This window comes from Puma concolor, chromosome A3 (assembly GCF_028749965.1).
Source record: "Puma concolor isolate L17-30 chromosome A3, mPumCon1.1.hap2, whole genome shotgun sequence".
In the NCBI taxonomy this organism is placed as follows: Eukaryota; Metazoa; Chordata; class Mammalia; order Carnivora; family Felidae; genus Puma; species Puma concolor.
This window is the reverse complement of record NC_141669.1, coordinates 79,675,410-79,693,923: the sequence shown is the minus strand read 5'-3', so window position 1 is coordinate 79,693,923 and position 18,514 is coordinate 79,675,410. Positions and strand designations below refer to the sequence as shown.

General features: G+C 44.0%; 1 protein-coding gene across 1 annotated transcript in view; it reads right to left on the bottom strand.

The window, feature by feature from the left end:
- Positions 1-18,514, bottom strand: part of CNGA3 (cyclic nucleotide gated channel subunit alpha 3) — a 67,245-nt gene that overhangs the window by 21,363 nt on the left and 27,368 nt on the right. Inside the window, exons 2-3 of the mRNA XM_086701291.1 lie at positions 10,260-10,381; positions 562-675 (exon numbers count right to left, since the gene is read on the bottom strand). Of these exons, the coding sequence (XP_086557417.1) occupies positions 562-675; positions 10,260-10,345 (200 nt within the window). The 5' untranslated portion in view covers positions 10,346-10,381. The remainder of the gene's footprint in view (positions 1-561; positions 676-10,259; positions 10,382-18,514) is intronic.

Here is an 18,514-nt window from a genome sequence, read left to right as displayed (position 1 = left end):
GTGAAATGACTTCTTTAAGGTGGCACAGCTCTTGACACCCAAGTGCAGACGTCATCAGCTCGGAGGCTGGATAATATTCCCCATCCTTTTGCAAGATGCATGCTACGAAGTCTGGACACACACCTGTGAGGACCTGCCAGAGGCTATTTCGGACGGTGCCACTGGTACCACCTGCACACAACTGAAGTCCACCAGCGGTCTACTGCGGCTTGCTGGTCTTTTTTCTCAATTCTTTTTGGAACCCTTCCTGGTTGGCTTTTTCTAAATTCTTCCAGAATTGAGCAAGTGCCTCAATATCACTTTATATGAAAGCAATTTCAGATAACAGCAGTTTTTCTTAGATTTTTCTGAGCTCAGAACACTTGACCTGAGAGGAAATTACTCGGTGATAGATTTCTGACAGCTTTTCTCCTGTCCCTTTCTTCTCCAAATCTTCAACGCTACCTCCACCCCTCCACCACCCCCTCCCCCCACCCCGCCGGTTTCTTCCTGACACTCATCTCCCTTCCTCCTGCCTCAGTCTCCCCGTTCCCAAGGTGAGTGCTGAGCCTGGTGGGTTACCTGGAGGGCCCCTGGCTGGTGTAGGAGTTTCGCCTGGATTCAGCCAGTCGTCTGGTCTCCATGGCGATCTCCTGCTGCAGTTCTGATGAAGTCTCCTCGCAAGGCGAGTGGACCCTAGGAAATCAAATATGCAGCAGGCTAAATTGATTTCAAGCTCATCGCCTCCTGTACACACTCAGGGATGAGATGGCCAGATGCCCTGCTTAATGAGGAAAGCTGCAGACCCCCGTCTTCACTCTGTCAGTCTGTGCTCCAGCAGGATCTGGCAGATCCTGGCTTTTTGGATGAATATGGCTTTTCCTTATTGTTGCATTATATGCTAATTAACTTGGATGTAAATTAAAAAATAAATTAATTAATTTTTAAAAAAGAAGAAATGACAAACAACAATGACAAAAACAAAGCAAGCAAACAAACAAAAAACAAAAAAATCATGGCCTTTCCTTTACAGCCAGGCTGACCAGGGAAGGTAGTTTGCCTAGCCACTGCCCATGGACTGGGAGAAGGGGGCAGGCCAGCAGCACCCGGTCCTCATCAGAGCACTGGCAGGGGAGGGGGAGGCGGGTCCCAGTGCCCAGCATCCACACCCACAGCAGCTGTTTCTACACAATGATTCCAGAACAAGAATTCAGTTTCAGACACATCTCTGCATACTGAAATCCTATCTGCTAAGGCTGGACTGTGTGGACACCACAGCCACACCACCTGGGCAGTTATTTGTGTGCTTGCTCGGCAGCTTTCCTAGGAATCCATTCAGTATTTGGTTAAGAGGAGCATCCTGGAATATTGTACGGAATTGGCCTAATTTCCCAAGTGCATTTGTTCAGTGCTTTCATGTGAAAATTCAGTCCCACTGTGCCCTTTTGTCAAAGCCTAACCTCTGTCCCCTGCAGTGCAGAGGTAATTGGGCCAGAGACTCACCTGTGCAATCCAGGATGCAAAGCATGAGTACACAGAGGACACGTGCCCACGACTCAAGATGAGCACCATTCACATCAGCAGAGGCTTGGGGTTTGTCTAACTGCGTGGAATAAGACCAGTGTGTTTGGGCATATTTTTCTTTCATTCCCTGTCTTTTAAAAGCTCCAAGGGCTGAAGTTTGATCAGCCTGAATAAAAGCCAGCTAGGCGTTGGCCCCTAGGGATTTGCACTTCATTCGGAGTCTTGAAGAGCCCAAGCAGGACAAATTAATTCCATCACGTGACCTATTCCAACCTAATCAGCCTTCTTAACAAGGTGGCAACACAGTTGAGGAAGTAAGCAATAATTAATGTCAGGAAAAGGCTTTATCTCTCCCTGGTGAGTGATTAGAAGGGAGAGTCCTGAATCCCAGCCACTGATCTGCTGACTCCTCTTTGTACAACATCCCTGCCGTCTCTAGCAGCAGGGTGCTCGCTACTGTCCCATGCCCCATCTGGGCCATCTTTATAGAAGGTTCTTCCCTCCCTCAGTTTCCACAGACCGAGGCTACCTTTTTTTCTGCTGGAACCACACAGAGTCAGGCCACTTCATCTTCCACATGACCACCTCCAATGATGGGGCAGCTGTCACACTGTGCCACATCTGTTTGTCCAGGCTAGAACCCCCAGCTCACCCAGCCATGTCTCCCCAGGTTCAAGGCTCTTCCCCATCATGGTCATGCTCCTGTGAGCAGGTTCCCGAATTCCTGCCCAACTGGGCAAGGACACTGAGAACACTGCTGTTACTGGACCCCACGCCGGACATCTTTGTAAGTTTGTGAGTTCATGTGCTTTTAGTGTCCCCATTATCAACTACCATCAGCCAAAGCCAGTAGTCCTGTAACACGGGCTGCTGCTAAGCCAGAAGGCCCTATCTTGTGCATATACAATTGATCTGTTGGAGGTAAATGTTGGATCTTCCCATTGATCTGAGTCACCTGATATTTTGGGACCCATGATATGCAGTGGCACCATACTGGCCTTTCCTCCCAAACTCCATCACTTTCACACGCAATACACAAACTATATGCCATTTATTGACTGCTTACTGTATGCCAGACATAGATCTTATCAACTAATTCACATAATCACCCTATAAGAGAGAAAACCGAGGTTCAGAGAAGTTAAGTGACTTCCTCAAGATCATATGGCCAAGTGGTAAAGCTGATTTGAATGGCATTCCATCCCATGTCAAAGCCTGCTCTAATCCACTCCATGAAGCTGTTGTCTATATTTTCATATACAGCACTGATTAAAGAAAAAGCTTAATAGGACATGGCTGAGGACTGGGCCCTGTGGCGTGCTGCTAGAGACATGGCTCTGATCCACCTGGCTACACTATGTGGGGGTGGCTCTTTATTTTCAAACCATCTAATTGAATTCTCCCTCTACACCTTTAAAAGACCACTCACATTTTGTGCTGATATGTATGAGACACCCTGTCAGAGGCCCTGCCAAGTGGCAAAGCTGAGATTTGAATGTCATTCGAGAAAGCTCTGATCCCCTTGCCCTTCTAATAATCTGTATATGACAAAGGTGGAATGTGCATTCCAAGGCACCCAGGTCAGTTACTGGAGTAGGGAGCAGTGACAGAAGTGAGTCCATATCTCAAGTCCCTGGATCCTGGCAGCCGGCACATGGTGAGGTTAGGGGGGCAGCAGCCCACAGCTGAACAGGTGTGCTTGGAAGATCTGGAGGCAATCCCGAGGGTGAAGGTGTTCTGTCCCTACCAGCAGATCCTCAGGGAGCTCTGGGCACCAAGAAGTCAGCCTAGCATTTCTGCCTGGTCTGCTTTCTGTTAATTACGTGAGGGCACATCCTGAGAACAGATTTGTTTGCGTTAGCAGCAAAGGAATCCGTGACATCAGAGCTGGTGAGGATGTGAGGAGGGCAAAACCTGACCCCGGATTCCAAAGCAGGCCTGCTACTGGCAGCAGTGAGGGCTCCTATGTGGGGGCTAGGATCTAGGACACCCACTTGAAGGGCAGGAGGCAGAATGGGGAGCCGGGAGCTCTGGATTCGAATCCCTACCTTAACACCTCTTACCTAGGTGTTCTGTGGGCTGGTCACTTACCCTCCCTAAAGTTCCCTAGTCTTCAAAAAGGAACTAAGGAAAAATTGGTGATTTTTTTTTTTTTTATCAACTTCAGTATTGTTCCAACAGCCAAATCCAGAAAGGCACATTTAGCTGTGAAGAATAGGGATAGTTTTCTGTGAAGTCAGTTCAAAGCACCTAAAGGGCCTTTTCTTCTTGCTGCATCTCCCCACTTGTTTTTTTGTTATTTTTTGTGTGGGTCTATTTTATCTTATGAAAAAAAATGTTTTATTTTATTTTTTTTCAACGTTTATTTATTTTTGGGACAGAGAGAGAGACAGAGCATGAACGGGGGAGGAGCAGAGAGAGAGGGAGACACAGAATCGGAAACAGGCTCCAGGCTCCGAGCCATCAGCCCAGAGCCTGACGCGGGGCTCGAACTCACGGACCGCGAGATCGTGACCTGGCTGAAGTCGGACGCTCAACCGACTGCGCCACCCAGGCGCCCCGAAAAAAAATGTTTTAAATATACGTTATCATCGAATTGGTTTATATACAACACCCAGTGCCCATCCCAACAAGTGCCCTCCTCAATGCCCAGCACCCATTTTCCCTGTGCCTCTGCCCCACATCTACTCCCAGTTCTCTGTATTCAAGGGTCTCTTGTGGTTTGCCTCTTTTCCGCTCTGTTTGTAACTATTTTTTCCCCTTCCAGTCCTCCATGGTCTTCTGTTAAGTTTCTCAAGATCTACGTAGGAGTGAAAACATATGATATCTGTCCTGTTCTCTGACTGACTTATTTCACTCAGCATAATACCTTCCAGTTCCATCCACGTTGCTGCAAATGGCCAGATTTCATTCTTTCTCATTGCCAAGTAGTATTCCATTGTATATATAAACCACCTCTTCTTTATCCATGTCAGTTGATGGACATTTAGGCTCTTACCATAATTTGGCTATTGTTGAAAGTGCTGCTATAAACATTGGGGTACAAGTGCCCCTATGCATCAGCACTCCTGTATCCCTTGGGTAAATTCCTAGTAGTGCTATTGCTGGGTTGTAGGGTGGTTCTATTTTTAACTTTTTGAGGAACATCCACACTGTTTTCCAGAGCGGCTGCACCAGTTCACATTCCCACCAACAGTGCCAAAGGTTTCCTGTTTCTCCACATCCTTGCCAGCATCTGTAGTTTCCTGACTTGGAGTCCCCACTTGTTTTTTGATGCTTAAAATTCTATGATGTCTTCTAGTTCCAGAGTCTCTACCCTTGTTAAATGCCTGGGGCTATTTATTTTATTTTATTTTTTATTATATGAAATTTATTGTCAAATTAGTTTCCATACAACACCCAGTGCTCATCCCAAAAGATGCCCTCTTCAATGCCCATCACCTACCTCTCCTCCCTCCCACCCCCCATCAACCTTCAGTTTGTTCTCAGTTTTTAAGAGTCTCTTATGCTTTGGCTCTCTCTCCCACTCTAACCTCTTTTTTTTCTTTTTTTTCCTTCCCCTCCCCCATGGGTTTCTGTTAAGTTTCTCAGGATCCACATAAGAGTGAAAACATATGGTATCTGTCTTTCTCTGTATGGCTTATTTCACTTAGCATAACACTCTCCAGTTCCAGCCACGTTGCTACAAAGGGCCATATTTCATTCTTTCTCATTGCCATTTAGTACTCCATTGTGTATATAAGCCACAATTTCTTTATCCATTCATCAGTTGATGGACATTTAGGCTTTTCCCACAATTTGGCTATCGTTGAGAGTGCTGCTATAAACATTGGGGTACAAGTGCCCCTATGCATCAGTACTCCTGTATCCCTTGGGTAAATTCCTAGCAGTGCTATTGCTGGGTCATAGGGTAGGTCTATTTTTAATTTTCTGAGGAACCTCCACACTGCCTTCCAGAGCGGCTGCACCAGTTTGCATTCCCACCAACAGTGCAAGAGGGTTCCCGTTTCTCCACATCCTCTTGCCTGGGGCTATTTAAATAGTAAACCTGATTAGTTATTCCTCAGAGAAACTGATTTTACCAAGCAGATGGAAGAAGAGATGGAAAGAGAGGAGAACCAAAGTTTGAGGTGACATTTTGAGTCCCCATGGACACACAGTTACTGAAAAAAGGGAGCCACCAATGCAAAAAATGAGGATCCAGAACCGCCCAGAGAAATACAGAGGCAAGAGAGACTGAGAGTCAGGAGCTGTCCTGCCAGGAGCTTGAGGAGAGGCCTGGGGCAAGGACTTGACAGGGACTCATCTGTAAACAAACAATCAGGTCAGGCCAGGACACCCCTGAAGCTGCCGACTGACTGAGACTGACTGACTGTAGTGCTGATACCTTTTCAGGAAGGAGCTCCGTGAAGTTGGTAATCAGCAAGAATAAGAGCAACCAGCACAACACAATGATATGACTGTTTTGAAACACAAGGTAGTTTTCAACTTATGATGCTCATCTTCTAAGTTTTCTTATAAAGGAGAATTCATGTCCATGAGGTAAAGGTCTCCCTTATCACTGGGAGAAGACAGGCTTCTCATCAGAACTGCAGCTTGTCATTAGCTTTGTACTTTGTGGAGCACCTGGTGTCTTCCTCCAGTGACTTTGGGGACGTAAGCGAAGACAAACCTTGGAGAACAAGGGTGGAGAATGTGATACCTTGTTTTTCTTTTCCTCTTCTCCAGCCCTGAGGACCGTGAATGACCGACATGCACTGCCATTGGCCACATGTAACCAGGGAACTGAATTGAGTGCATTTTTGTCTTTAGTCCTAGGGAAGCAGGCTGAAAATGGTTTTCTTTGGTGATAATTGCTTTGGGCTCTGCTCAGAGAGCAGCATGAAGAAGGCTTCTCTTCTGTAGGACACAAACCCCTATGCCCCAAAGCTCGACTAAAATAGCTACACTAGGAGATTGATCTGAGATTTGAGGTGCCCTCGGTTCTAGCTGCAATTCTCTGTAGCAGATTCTGAAATCTTTCCCTACTGCATTATCTTTTCAAATATGCCAGACAGCTCTTAAATAATCAAGTCAACTAAATAGATTTAATAGAAAGGAAAAAAATCAAGACATTTCTATTTCTGGTATTTCCAGGGTATAAACTTGACTTCTTTGTTCAAATGAAATGTTTCCATCCTTCCTTATGGCTTGTCACTAGGAAAACGATCCCAATAATTTAAAAGGAGAAACAGAAACCTGGCTTTCCAATTTAGTGAAAGGGATGGGGACAGGGCTTTCCAATTTGGAGACAGGGATGTCTTAGGGGATGGGGACATGATATCTCCTCCCTCCTGGGGGCATTCAGCAAAGGGTCACAGTGACATGCAGGTTCCCAGAACAGCTTCATTGATATCATTGAGGATAAAGAATGATTAATTTTTTGGTTTTGTTTTTTTTTTTTGAGAGAGAGACAGAGACAGAGACAGAGACAGAACATGAATGGGGGAGGGAAAAAAGGGGGAGGGAGACACAGGATCCAAAGCAAGTTCCAGGCTCTGAGCTGTCAGTACAGAGCCCTATGCAGGGCTTGAACCTATGTACTGTGAGATCATGACCTAAGCCAAAGTCGGACACTTAACCTACTGAGCCACCCAGGCTTCCTGAATGATTAATATTTAAGGACACACATTAGCAATTATTTCTTCCAAGGGAGCCTAGATGGCTGAGTTGGTTAAGCATCTGACTCTTGATTTTGGCTCAGGTCATGATCTTACAATTTGTGAATTTGAGCTCTGTGTCACCCTCTGTGCTGACGGTTCAGAGCCTGCTTGGGACTGTCTCACTGTCCCCCTCTTTCTGCCCCTTCCCTGCTTGTGCGCATGATCACTCTCTCTCTCTCTTGCAAAATTAATAAATAAACATTTTTTAAACCTCAATTTTTTCTCCTATAAGCTTTCTAAATGGATTTGAATTTTAAAGCCAAGATCTATGGTTTGTTCAAGCACCATTTTCTCCCCTAAAATAGTGATTTGAAACTTTAAAATTTTATGTGTATTTGCCAGAGTCCCTTGTTCAAGTAAATCTTATAGGGAAAACTAGTCTGTATATAGACAGATGCTGGACTGCACTGGGAAGCAGAGGAGGGGCCTGGACTCAGCCTCTGGCCAAACGCTGTTTCACCTTCAGCCTGAACACACATGCTCAATCCTTGGTAGCTCCAAGGAACCCATTCTGGAAATTTCCATTTGTTAACCCACTCCTGCTTCCATAAGATAAAGCAAACATCTGTCTTATGAAGGGAGCATTCTTTCTCTCTCTCCTTTTGACATCTCCATAGTGTCTCCATGGGATTCTGTATTAATCTGTCAACAAGCTTTTACCACATCAGTGGTTGGGCAAGTCCCCAGGGCAGTCTCAGTGAGACTGGACTAGTGGTCAGGCTGAGAAAGCATGACTTGGTCACAGGCAGGAAATGGCCAGATCCAGATGTCAGGACAGCTGGAGCTATGTAAGGTCAGAGCAGGAGAAGTCTTCCAGCCTGGAACACCAGGAAAGGACCACAGGAGGGAGAATCATTTCCAACGCTGACAGTGAGCACTGACTGAGCACTTTCTCACAGCAGGGACTGTGCTGGGAGCTTTCACCTGTTTTAACCTCACTACAGCCCTCTGCGGTCAGTACTAATACATTTTACAGATGAGGAAACTGTGGTTTGAAACAGCTGCACAATTTTTCAGAGCTGGTCAGTTGCAGAGCCAATGTTCAAACCCAGCCAGTCTGACCCTGAGCCTGTTAGTCATCACGCTGGTCAGGGGATAGGGGATAGGAGGGAGAAGGAAGGGCATATTCCCATCCATGAATATGGCAAATAGTATTGTTGCAGGGAATCAATTCAGAACCCCCCACTGTGTGGCTGACTAATCTTCTGTGTGTACACAAACCCACTGTGAGCCCACAGAGTCCCTTGGAAGCAGAGGCTCATCAGCAGGTATCTGTGTGGCTTAATGAGCTAACAGTTTCTTCTGCAAAGGGTCATCTTCCAGGAGACCTGGTGAGCCCTCTTGGACAGCCCACACATCAGGCTTGGCTAATAGGCCACTGGCTGAGGTAGAGCCAAGACAAGTCAGGCAGAGCTGGACCACAGTGGTTGTCTGGTCGAGAGGGCATTCTGGGCAGGAGCCCCAGCCCACCAACTGGGCCCACCTTCTCTTGAGTATCTCAGTATCTTGAGTGTCTTCTCTTAAGCCCTTGTTGTTGCCTTCTTGGCCCTAGGGAGTCTGTAAGTTCCATGATATGCTCTGATTATGTCCCACTCAAAGCAAAAGGGAGCAATGGGGGAAAGCTCCATTTTACTTCAAATTTTTCCTGATCCTAACAGCCTCTGTCCTTCTCACATTGGGCCCAAGATCCCAGGAGCCCAGTGCTGCCCAGGGAGCTTGACTTTATTGTTGTGGACCTTTTCTCCCTTCCACCCCAATCTTCTTTGAACACCCCACCCCCAAAGGTTTATTAGCTCAGATGTGAAAAAGAAGCTATTAATGCATACCAAAGTTTTAAAGCAGTTATGTGTCTTAAGAGTGTTCTTATTTTCTTCTAGATTAAGGGCAATGGCTCAACCTAAAAGAATAAGTCCCCAGTGGCAGGACCCTGATATTGACAGTAGGCCAGTTAGGAGGGAGAAATTTGAGCAGGGTGAGAATTTCTGATGGCCCTAAGTCATAGCAAGATTCCTGGGGCTCCAGTACCATGTTAAAATGGTTGGCAGCAATAAATATCTGTTGGGATGCTTTGAGATATTCCTCCCTTTGCCTGAATCCTAGAATGTAGGGTCCTAGGTCTGCATAGGTTTATTATAATAGGAACTCAAATCTCTTTGGAAATGGTTGTCCATCATTCATGAGCAGTTAACTAAGGTTCTGGTACTAAGAATCTAGACAGAGAAAAAACCAAATGTGCATCTGAGAGAGGGTGTGATATATATAATTTACTGAGGAGAAAAGGTGGATCAGGACCTAGTATTGGGGATATGAGCACTGAGAGACTGTCATTGCAGTTTGTGACCATATGATATTCTGCAGATTTCATGGGAGAGAGAAGTTTTCAGTGTGTGTGTGTGTGTGTGTGTGTGTGTGTGTATGCCATATGTGTGTGTATCATATATAACAACAATAATGTAAATATTAGAAATAAGGTTTCTTATAGTTCAACTCAACCAACTTGTTGAGAGTTTAAGAAACCTAAAAATATGTCTATTTGCACCAAATAGGTACTTTCCCATTTCCTCACTGTTATTCTAGGAGCTTGGAAAAGATGCTGCTCCATTTTGCAGTTGAAGAAACTGAGGCACAGAGAAATTAAGTGTGTTTTCCCCAATCTACTAAAGCTACAAACAGGGCTAGAAGTAGAACTCAGGTACAGATTTCCTTATGGCTGCTTGCATGTGGTTGATGGGGCTGATGGCTTCACTGGCAAGGCACAGCCCACTCTCTGCAGGCCCATGAGCACAGCATGAATCCTGACCTTCCCCTGGAAGCAAGGGACAGGTCATCTGATTTGTACTACATCCCTAGTGCCCAGGACAATGTCTGGTGCAGAGTCCAACAAATGTTTAATATGTACACAGGAAAATGTTTGGAGAAGTTTGGAGAAGTTTTACAGTAAAATTTAATTTGCTGAATTTGAATCTTCATTTTGTTACCTTTTAGAAGTCACATAACTTTTTGAGCTTCATTTTCCACCTCTCTAAAATGAGTATGAAATGAAGCCCATCTCACCTGCTGAGGCCGTTTTCAACGTGGTCCAGATCTCTGTCCCTGGTTCTTACAGTAGGGTGGGAGTATTGGGTGCTAATCTTAGCCATCTTCTTGCTTTGTTACATTCAGCTTCAAGGTTGTTGCTGAAACATGAACACAACACAGATCACATCAGGATGAGGAAGCAGCTGCAAACCCACGTTGTTGTGTGTGAGGACTATTTCCCCAGGCAAGCCCTGGCACACACACCCTCTTCCATTTCTCCCATAGTTGCAGCTACACTGTGTTTCAGTTGGGTATTTTTGGACTCTTCTTCCCAGCCTGAAGCACAAGCAAGGTCTTTCACTTTGTGTATGCTCCCATGCCGAAGAGCTGCTCAAACTTATATGCTGATCTAGCAAATGAATGAATGATTGGTGAAGTTGGTATTTGATATAAGAAAGCTAAAATCCTCATGATTCCCTGGAACGATGTGATGTTCCTCTTGACCCTGTTTTTTCTCATTTACTTTTTTTATCTTATAATTTTTCACGTTTTAGTAGCTCCCCCAAATCCCATTTCAAAACAAAACATGAAAAACTAACAATCTTTGACATCCATAAAACCTTTACAACGTAATGTTACACTCGAAACACACTTCATCTCCTTTAATCCTCAAAATAACTTTATCAGATATTTACAATTTTTATCCCCATTTAAAGATGGCTAAATTGAGACTCAGAGATATCAAGCAGCTTATCCAGGTTAAAAAAATAGGTAAAACCTGTTGATGGCATGATCCTGGTGCTAGAAATCAGACCATGAATACTCTCCCTTCAGCAAACATTGGAAGGTGCCCCTATGACTGATGAAAGAAGAAAGCTGGTATGAGCACAGGGCTGGTGTGAAGAACACAAAGACTGGGCAGTTCATCATCCTTGATCAAAGCTCTCCAAGTGGAAGATGAATCCCTGAGTACAGTTTCTCTTAGACAAACACAGGCTCCCTTGAGCAGTCAGATGGCTTAAGTAGAGACCACTCCAGAGACCACTTCAGAGAAAGATGGTGGTTTCTAGAAATAGCCCAGTGACTCACTCTAAGACTAAATTAATTCCATATCCAAATGAAGGTCAGTGCAAGGAGCCCAGAACACTGCACCAAAGGATGGATGTAGTTCCTGCTTATCAAGGTCAATCCACCATGAGTTTACTTAGGGTCAATTGTTGGCTCAAAGGTCTTGGTTCATCTCTGATATTTGATAATTTAAGGCTATGATTTAAATTTTGTACTTTCCCAATAGATCAAAAATAGTTTTGATTTTTAAATACTTTATCCATTTATGTAACAGTTAGTGAATTTCTGGCCGATCACAGGAGATACAAAGAAATATAAGACAAAGACTTCTCTCAAGGATCTTATGGTCCAGCAGGGCAGATGATGGATATCAGAGGATCCTGCAGGTTGTGTTAAGGAGCTTGGGCTTTTACCCTGAGCCCATCAGGGATATGGTCAGATGTGTAATGGCCACTGCAGCTGCATTGGGGAGGACATATTCAGGGAACATAAGTTGGTGTTAAATGAGCAGATAAATGCTGCAGTATCTCAGCGGAGAGAGAATAGTTGCCTGATCTAGGTTTGTGGCAGTGAATCAGATAAATTAAAAAACTTCCCACATAGACAGACTCACTGGTACATGGTCATTGATCAGGTATAGGAGGTGATGAGGAGGGAGGTAATGAGAATGATAGTCTGGGGTGTTGGTGGTCCTACACACTGAGGTAGGGAACTAGGGGAAGAAGTGGGTTTGAGAAAGAGAATGATTCCAGTTTGAGATGTCTATGGAAATTTTAGAGCCAATATGGGAAATAAATGTCTTCCACTAAAATCAATAAACCCAATTTGAAATCATCCATCCAATGCTTTTTTATTGAGCACTTACTATGTGTGAGACAATATGGAGAGCTAGGGTTTTACAGAGAAGGATATGCATCTCTGTCCTCAAGGAGCTTACAGTCTAGTGGGTTCTAGAGCAAGTCTTAAAAAAGTTTTGGGACTCTGGAGTGCCTGGGTGGCTCAGTCAGTTAAGCGTCCGACTTCCGTTCAGGTCACGATCTCATGGTTCATGGGGTCGAGCCCTGCATTGGGCTGTGTGCTGACAGCTCGGAGCCTGGAGCCTGCTTTGGATTCTGTGTCTCCTTCTCTCTGTGCCCCTCCCCTGCTCATGCTCTGTCTCACTCTCTCTCTCTCTCTCAATAAAAAAATTGAAAAAAAAAGTTTTGGGACTCTGAAGAAAATCTATCAAATTATTCTTTTTTGTACATTTCCAGGAAAATTCCAGGAGAAAAAGTTCATTGCCTCCAGTCTGTGTCCCTTTCCCTCAGCCCTCATCAACTGCACAAATCCTGGCCCCAGATGTCGTTGTATGGAGGCAGCACATCTACCTGCCTGCTATGGAAGGCTACTATATGCCAGAAACAGGGTAGGTGCTCATGTAATACCGCTCCATTAACTCTCAGAATAGCCTCTCCCTTTCTTCCCTTTTACAAGTGAAGAAACCAAACAGGTGCATAATTTCCCTAATGTTGCTTATAGCCTGAGCCAGGATTGACAAAGTTCGGTCTGACCCCAGAACCCGATGGTGTAAAATTAATGGGTGGTAAAAAACTGGCATTACCTTTTGGCCTGAGTAGGAGGGGCCCCTGCGTGGGACTCCATGCTTTAAAGGACTCTACTCTGACTCTCCTTCATCCACAGCCCATGAGACCAATGGGACATGCCCACTTACAACCCTGCCTCGTGCTCTAGACTATGCTCTGGGTGCCCAAGACGCCCAAACTGTGGGCTCAGGAAGCTCTAGACTGGTTCTAGAGCCTGCCCAGGCCTCTTCCCAGGTCTTTTTTCCTTCAAAGGGCATCAGTGTGCACTCCCCTAGAGCTACAGGTGGCCAAGGAGCAGCTGTTTGGAGGGAGGAGTGAGTAGAGGCCAGAAGTATGGACAGGGTGTTCACACACATGTGTGAAAGGCCCCTTGTGACATGGGGTGGACACAGGGCAGGCAGAGAAGGAGGCAGGCCATGGATGGTGGACCAGAGATCAAATCTCCCCATGCCACCATGTTCTGAGGCTGAACTCAAAGGGGTCTAAGAACTCTCTATATGAATCTGGTCTCCCGGTCATTGTGAAAGTGATTTTTTTAAGATGGGAGGACAGGGCATGTTTGATTCAACAGTGTACTACCCTGGTCCCTGTCACAGTCATATCTAGCCCTCTACCTCACACCCTTCTTGACCGTTTTTCAGTCCAGCTGTTGCTATGGAAACCAACTGTGTGCAGGGTCACCCAGCAGCACTTTGCCTTAGCTACACTGTGGCTGTATGTTCTCCCCCAGAGAACATATGCTAGGATGCTCATGCCATTCTAACAAACATGCAAACCCAGAGGTGCTAGAGAGGTAACCCTGCCTTGGACAACCCTTGACTAACAGAACCCAGGAGCCAGGGGTAAATATTCCCTGGTTCTATCTTCTATTCCTCAGGAAGATAATTCAGTGGTTCTCTCCATGGCTCTTTGGAGAAGCCCTGGAAGGATCAAGTCAGTTGCCCAGAGTGGTGATCGGTTTGATAATGTACACTTGCACTGGATTTCCCTTCCTCCCTTGTTTTTTCTTCTGAGACTTCCACTTCTCCTCCTTGGAATCACTCCCTAAATGAACTGTCTGCTTACATGATCTTGTCCAAGGTTCTGGGTTTGGGAAGTGGCTTTTGTTTTTGTTTGTTTGTTTGTTTGTTTGTTTGTTTTTGTTTTGTTTTTGTAGGAGGAGGTGATTCCCTCAGCTAACAGAATTTTTTTTTTTTTTTTTTAGATATTTAGGTAAATGGTAAGTGGGTTATATGTACTCCTGGTTTGGGCCCCTGAAGGGTAGGACAGGGAAAAATGTGTGTCATTAAAGGGAAATGTTTGCTTAAGATAGGTCATAAGATCATTTTTTCCCAATTGTTTATAAACATCATAAGCGTTGTCTTTTTTTTAATCATTCTTTTAAAAATTAAAAAAAATGTTTATTTATTGCTGAGAGATAGAGAGAGAGGGAGACAGAGTGTGAACAGGGGAAGGGCAGAGAGAGAGGGAGACACAGAATCTGAAGCAGGCTCCAGGCTCTGAGCTGTCAGCACAGAGCCCGACACAGGGTTCGAACCCATGAACTGTGAGATCATGACCTGAGCCGAAGTTGGACACTTAACAGACTGAGCCCCTCAGGCTCCACAATGGTTGTCTTTTTTAAAAAATTACTTTAAAAATAAGGATCCAAATAAGGCCCACATGTTCTGATTGCTGATTGGTACTTTTTAAAGTTTTTCATGCATTTCTCTTCTTCCTCATTGTGGAAGAAACATAATTGTACTCCCGAGTTTGCTATAGTATGAATTTTTTGCCAATTCCAACTTGACGATGTTTTCTGTAAACTGGCAGTTGCACGCAGAGATATGGTCAAATTTGGGTTCAATTTTTTTTTGCAAGAATATTTCTTTGTGTGATGTTAGCAGCCATTGATGATTATTGCCTGGACATATGCTTTCATTACGAGTTGCAAATTGGTGACATTCTATCATTTCTTCTTCAGCGATTAGCTGACATATTCTTAAATAAAATGTAACTTATTTGGCTGTTCAGTGGTACCGTTCATACAGGAATTGCGGAATAAACAATTCTTTTCCCCTTGTTTACCAGTTTTTAAGTCATAACATCCTAAGTGATTCCCCAACTGCCCTGTGAATTTTCACATTTCCTGGCCCAGACAAACTCTAGAACTCACAGATGAAATCATGAAATTACAATCAGTGATCCTGAGGCGCCTGCTGAAAATGAAAACTGCCACCCAGCCAGGGCCCCCTGAGTGTGAGGCACTTGCATACCCATTACTCATTAATCCTTAAGAGACCCAAAAGGTAATAAATAGTAACACTGGTTTTGCAGATGAGGAAATGCAGGCTTGGGTCTGTCTGACCCTGAAACCCATGTAGTGCTTTCTTTTGTTTATCACACCCACTGCAGGATATTAGAAATGCACAAATAAAATTTTAATTTTCAAGCACAGGAAGAAGATGTGTCCTGCCAACTACCAGGGTGACCTTGAAGTGGATCCTAGGTGTGAGTCTAAGAGTGATTTGTGAGCATCTCTCAAACAAATGTGAGTTTTCTGGGGCTTGACTGAGGAACTAACAACACATCACTTCAGACAATTATCTCTTTTTTTTTTTTAACAACATTACTAAATCCAGCATGTTTTCTTCCCCCCAACACACTTACTGACTCCTTCCATGTCCCAGGCATCATACTTGGCCCTGAAGATTATGAAGAAGAGGAAGATAGGTCTCTGTCTTTGAAACACAAAACTGCATGGGGGAAACACGAATGGAAACAGGGAGGGGGGTAGAACACAGAGGTGCTGAAATAGAGATAGAGGCATGGTGGGGAGCAGTATGGAAGGGGGGGGCACTAATTCTGCCTCAGGGACCACCGAGGTCTGAGGAGGCTTCTCATGAGGGGCATTATTTCATGTTATTCAACATTTACCATGTGTTGGCCATGAATAACATGTATTTCATGTTATTCAACATTTACCATGTGTGCACGATTAAGAATTTGATTGTGATATCTGTGCTCTGGTGCCTACCTTTAACCTCCTTTGCTCTTGGCCTGGACACCTAGGTAGGTCAGGAATCTAACATACCTCACCTGTACTCCGGTTGTTCTCATACTTTTCTCATTCCTTTATTAACTCCAAAAGATTTAAGGGCTAGAACTATTTTCTTTTACTTAAAAAATATTTTATTCTCCTAAACACCAGCATATATACACATAGTGGGTAATCAAATTGGGTGGCATACATGGAGGAACAGGTGAGTACTTGCAATGATGACACTAATAATGGCAGTATATTTGCTGAGCATTTACACTCTGCATGGTACTGTTCTAATAACTTTATTTTTTTTTATATTTTATTTATTTATTTTTTTATTTATATATGAAATTTATTGTCAAATTGGTTTCCATACAACACCCAGTGCTCATCCCAAAAGGTGCCCTCCTCAATACCCAAACCCCCCCCCCTCTCCTCCCTCCCACCCCCCATCAACCCTTAGTTTGTTCTCAGTTCTCAACAGTCTCTTATGCTTTGGCTCTCTCCCACTCTAACCTCTTTTTTTTTTTTTTTTCTTCCCCTCGCCCATGGGTTCCTGTTAAGTTTCTCAGGATCCACATAAGAGTGAAACCATATGGTATCTGTCTTTCTCTGTATGGCTTATTTCACTTAGCATCACACTCTCCAGTTCCATCCACGTTGCTACAAAAGGCCATATTTCATTTTTTCTCATTGCCACGTAGTATTCCATTGTGTATATAAACCACAATTTCTTTATCCATTCATCAGTTGATGGACATTTAGGCTCTTTCCATAATTTGGCTATTGTTGAGAGTGCTGCTATGAACATTGGGGTACAAGTGCCCCTATGCATCAGTACTCCTGTGTCCCTTGGATAAATTCCTAGCAGTGCTACTGCTGGGTCATAGGGTAGGTCTATTTTTAATTTTCTGAGGAACCTCCACACTGCTTTCCAGAGCGGCTGCACCAATTTGCATTCCCACCAATAGTGCAAGAGGGTTCCCGTTTCTCTACATCCTCTCCAGCATCTATAGTCTCCTGATTTGTTCATTTTGGCCACTCTGACTGGCGTGAGGTGATACCTGAGTGTGGTTTTGATTTGTATTTCCCTGATAAGGAGCGACGCTGAACATCTTTTCATGTGCCTGTTGGCCATCCGGATGTCTTCTTTAGAGAAGTGTCTATTCATGTTTTCTGCCCATTTCTTCACTGGGTTATTTGCTTTTCGGGTGTGGAGTTTGGTGAGCTCTTTATAGATTTTGGATACTAGCCCTTTGTCCGATATGTCATTTGCAAATATCTTTTCCCATTCCATTGGTTGCCTTTTAGTTTTGTTGGTTGTTTCCTTTGCTATGCAGAAGCTTTTTATCTTCATAAGGTCCCAGTAATTCACTTTTGCTTTTAATTCCCTTGCCTTTGGGGATGTGTCGAGTAAGAGATTGCTACGGCTGAGGTCAGAGAGGTCTTTTCCTGCTTTCTCCTCTAAGGTTTTGATGGTTTCCTGTCTCACATTCAGGTCCTTTATCCATTTTGAGTTTATTTTTGTGAATGGTGTGAGAAAGTGGTCTAGTTTCAACCTTCTGCATGTTGCTGTCCAGTTCTCCCAGCACCATTTGTTAAAGAGACTGTCTTTTTTCCATTGGATGTTCTTTCCTGCTTTGTCAAAGATGAGTTGGCCATATGTTTGTGGGTCTAGTTCTGGGGTTTCTATTCTATTCCATTGGTCTATGTGTCTGTTTTTGTGCCAATACCATGCTGTCTTGATGATGACAGCTTTGTAGTAGAGGCTAAAGTCTGGGATTATGATGCCTCCTGCTTTGGTCTTCTTCTTCAAAATTACTTTGGCTATTCGGGGCCTTTTGTGGTTCCATATGAATTTTAGGATTGCTTGTTCTAGTTTCAAGAAGAATGCTGGTGCAATTTTGATTGGGATTGCATTGAATGTGTAGATAGCTTTGGGTAGTATTGACATTTTGACAATATTTATTCTTCCAATCCATGAGCAGGGAATGTCTTTCCATTTCTTTAAATCTTCTTCAATTACCTTCATAAGCTTTCTATAGTTTTCAGCATACAGATCCTTTACATCTTTGGTTAGATTTATTCCTAGGTATTTTATGCTTCTTGGTGCAATTGTGAATGGGATCAGTTTCTCTACTTGTCTTTCTGTTGCTTCATTGTTAGTGTATAAGAATGCAACTGATTTCTGTACATTGATTTTGTATCCTGCAACTTTGCTGAATTCATGTATCAGTTCTAGCAGACTTTTGGTGGAGTCTATTGGATTTTCCATGTATAATATCATGTCATCTGCAAAAAGCGAAAGCTTGACTTCATCTTTGCCAATTTTGATGCCTTTGATTTCCTTTCGTTGTCTGATTGCTGATGCTAGAACTTCCAGCACTATGTTAAACAACAGCGGTGAGAGTGGGCATCCCTGTCGTGTTCCTGATCTCAGGGAAAAAGCTCGCAGTTTTTCCCTGTTGAGGATGATGTTAGCTGTGGGCTTTTCATAAATGGCTTTTATGATCTTTAAGTATGTTCCTTCTATCCCGACTTTCTCAAGGGTTTTTATTAAGAAAGGGTGCTGGATTTTGTCAAAGGCCTTTTCTGCATCGATTGACAGGATCATATGG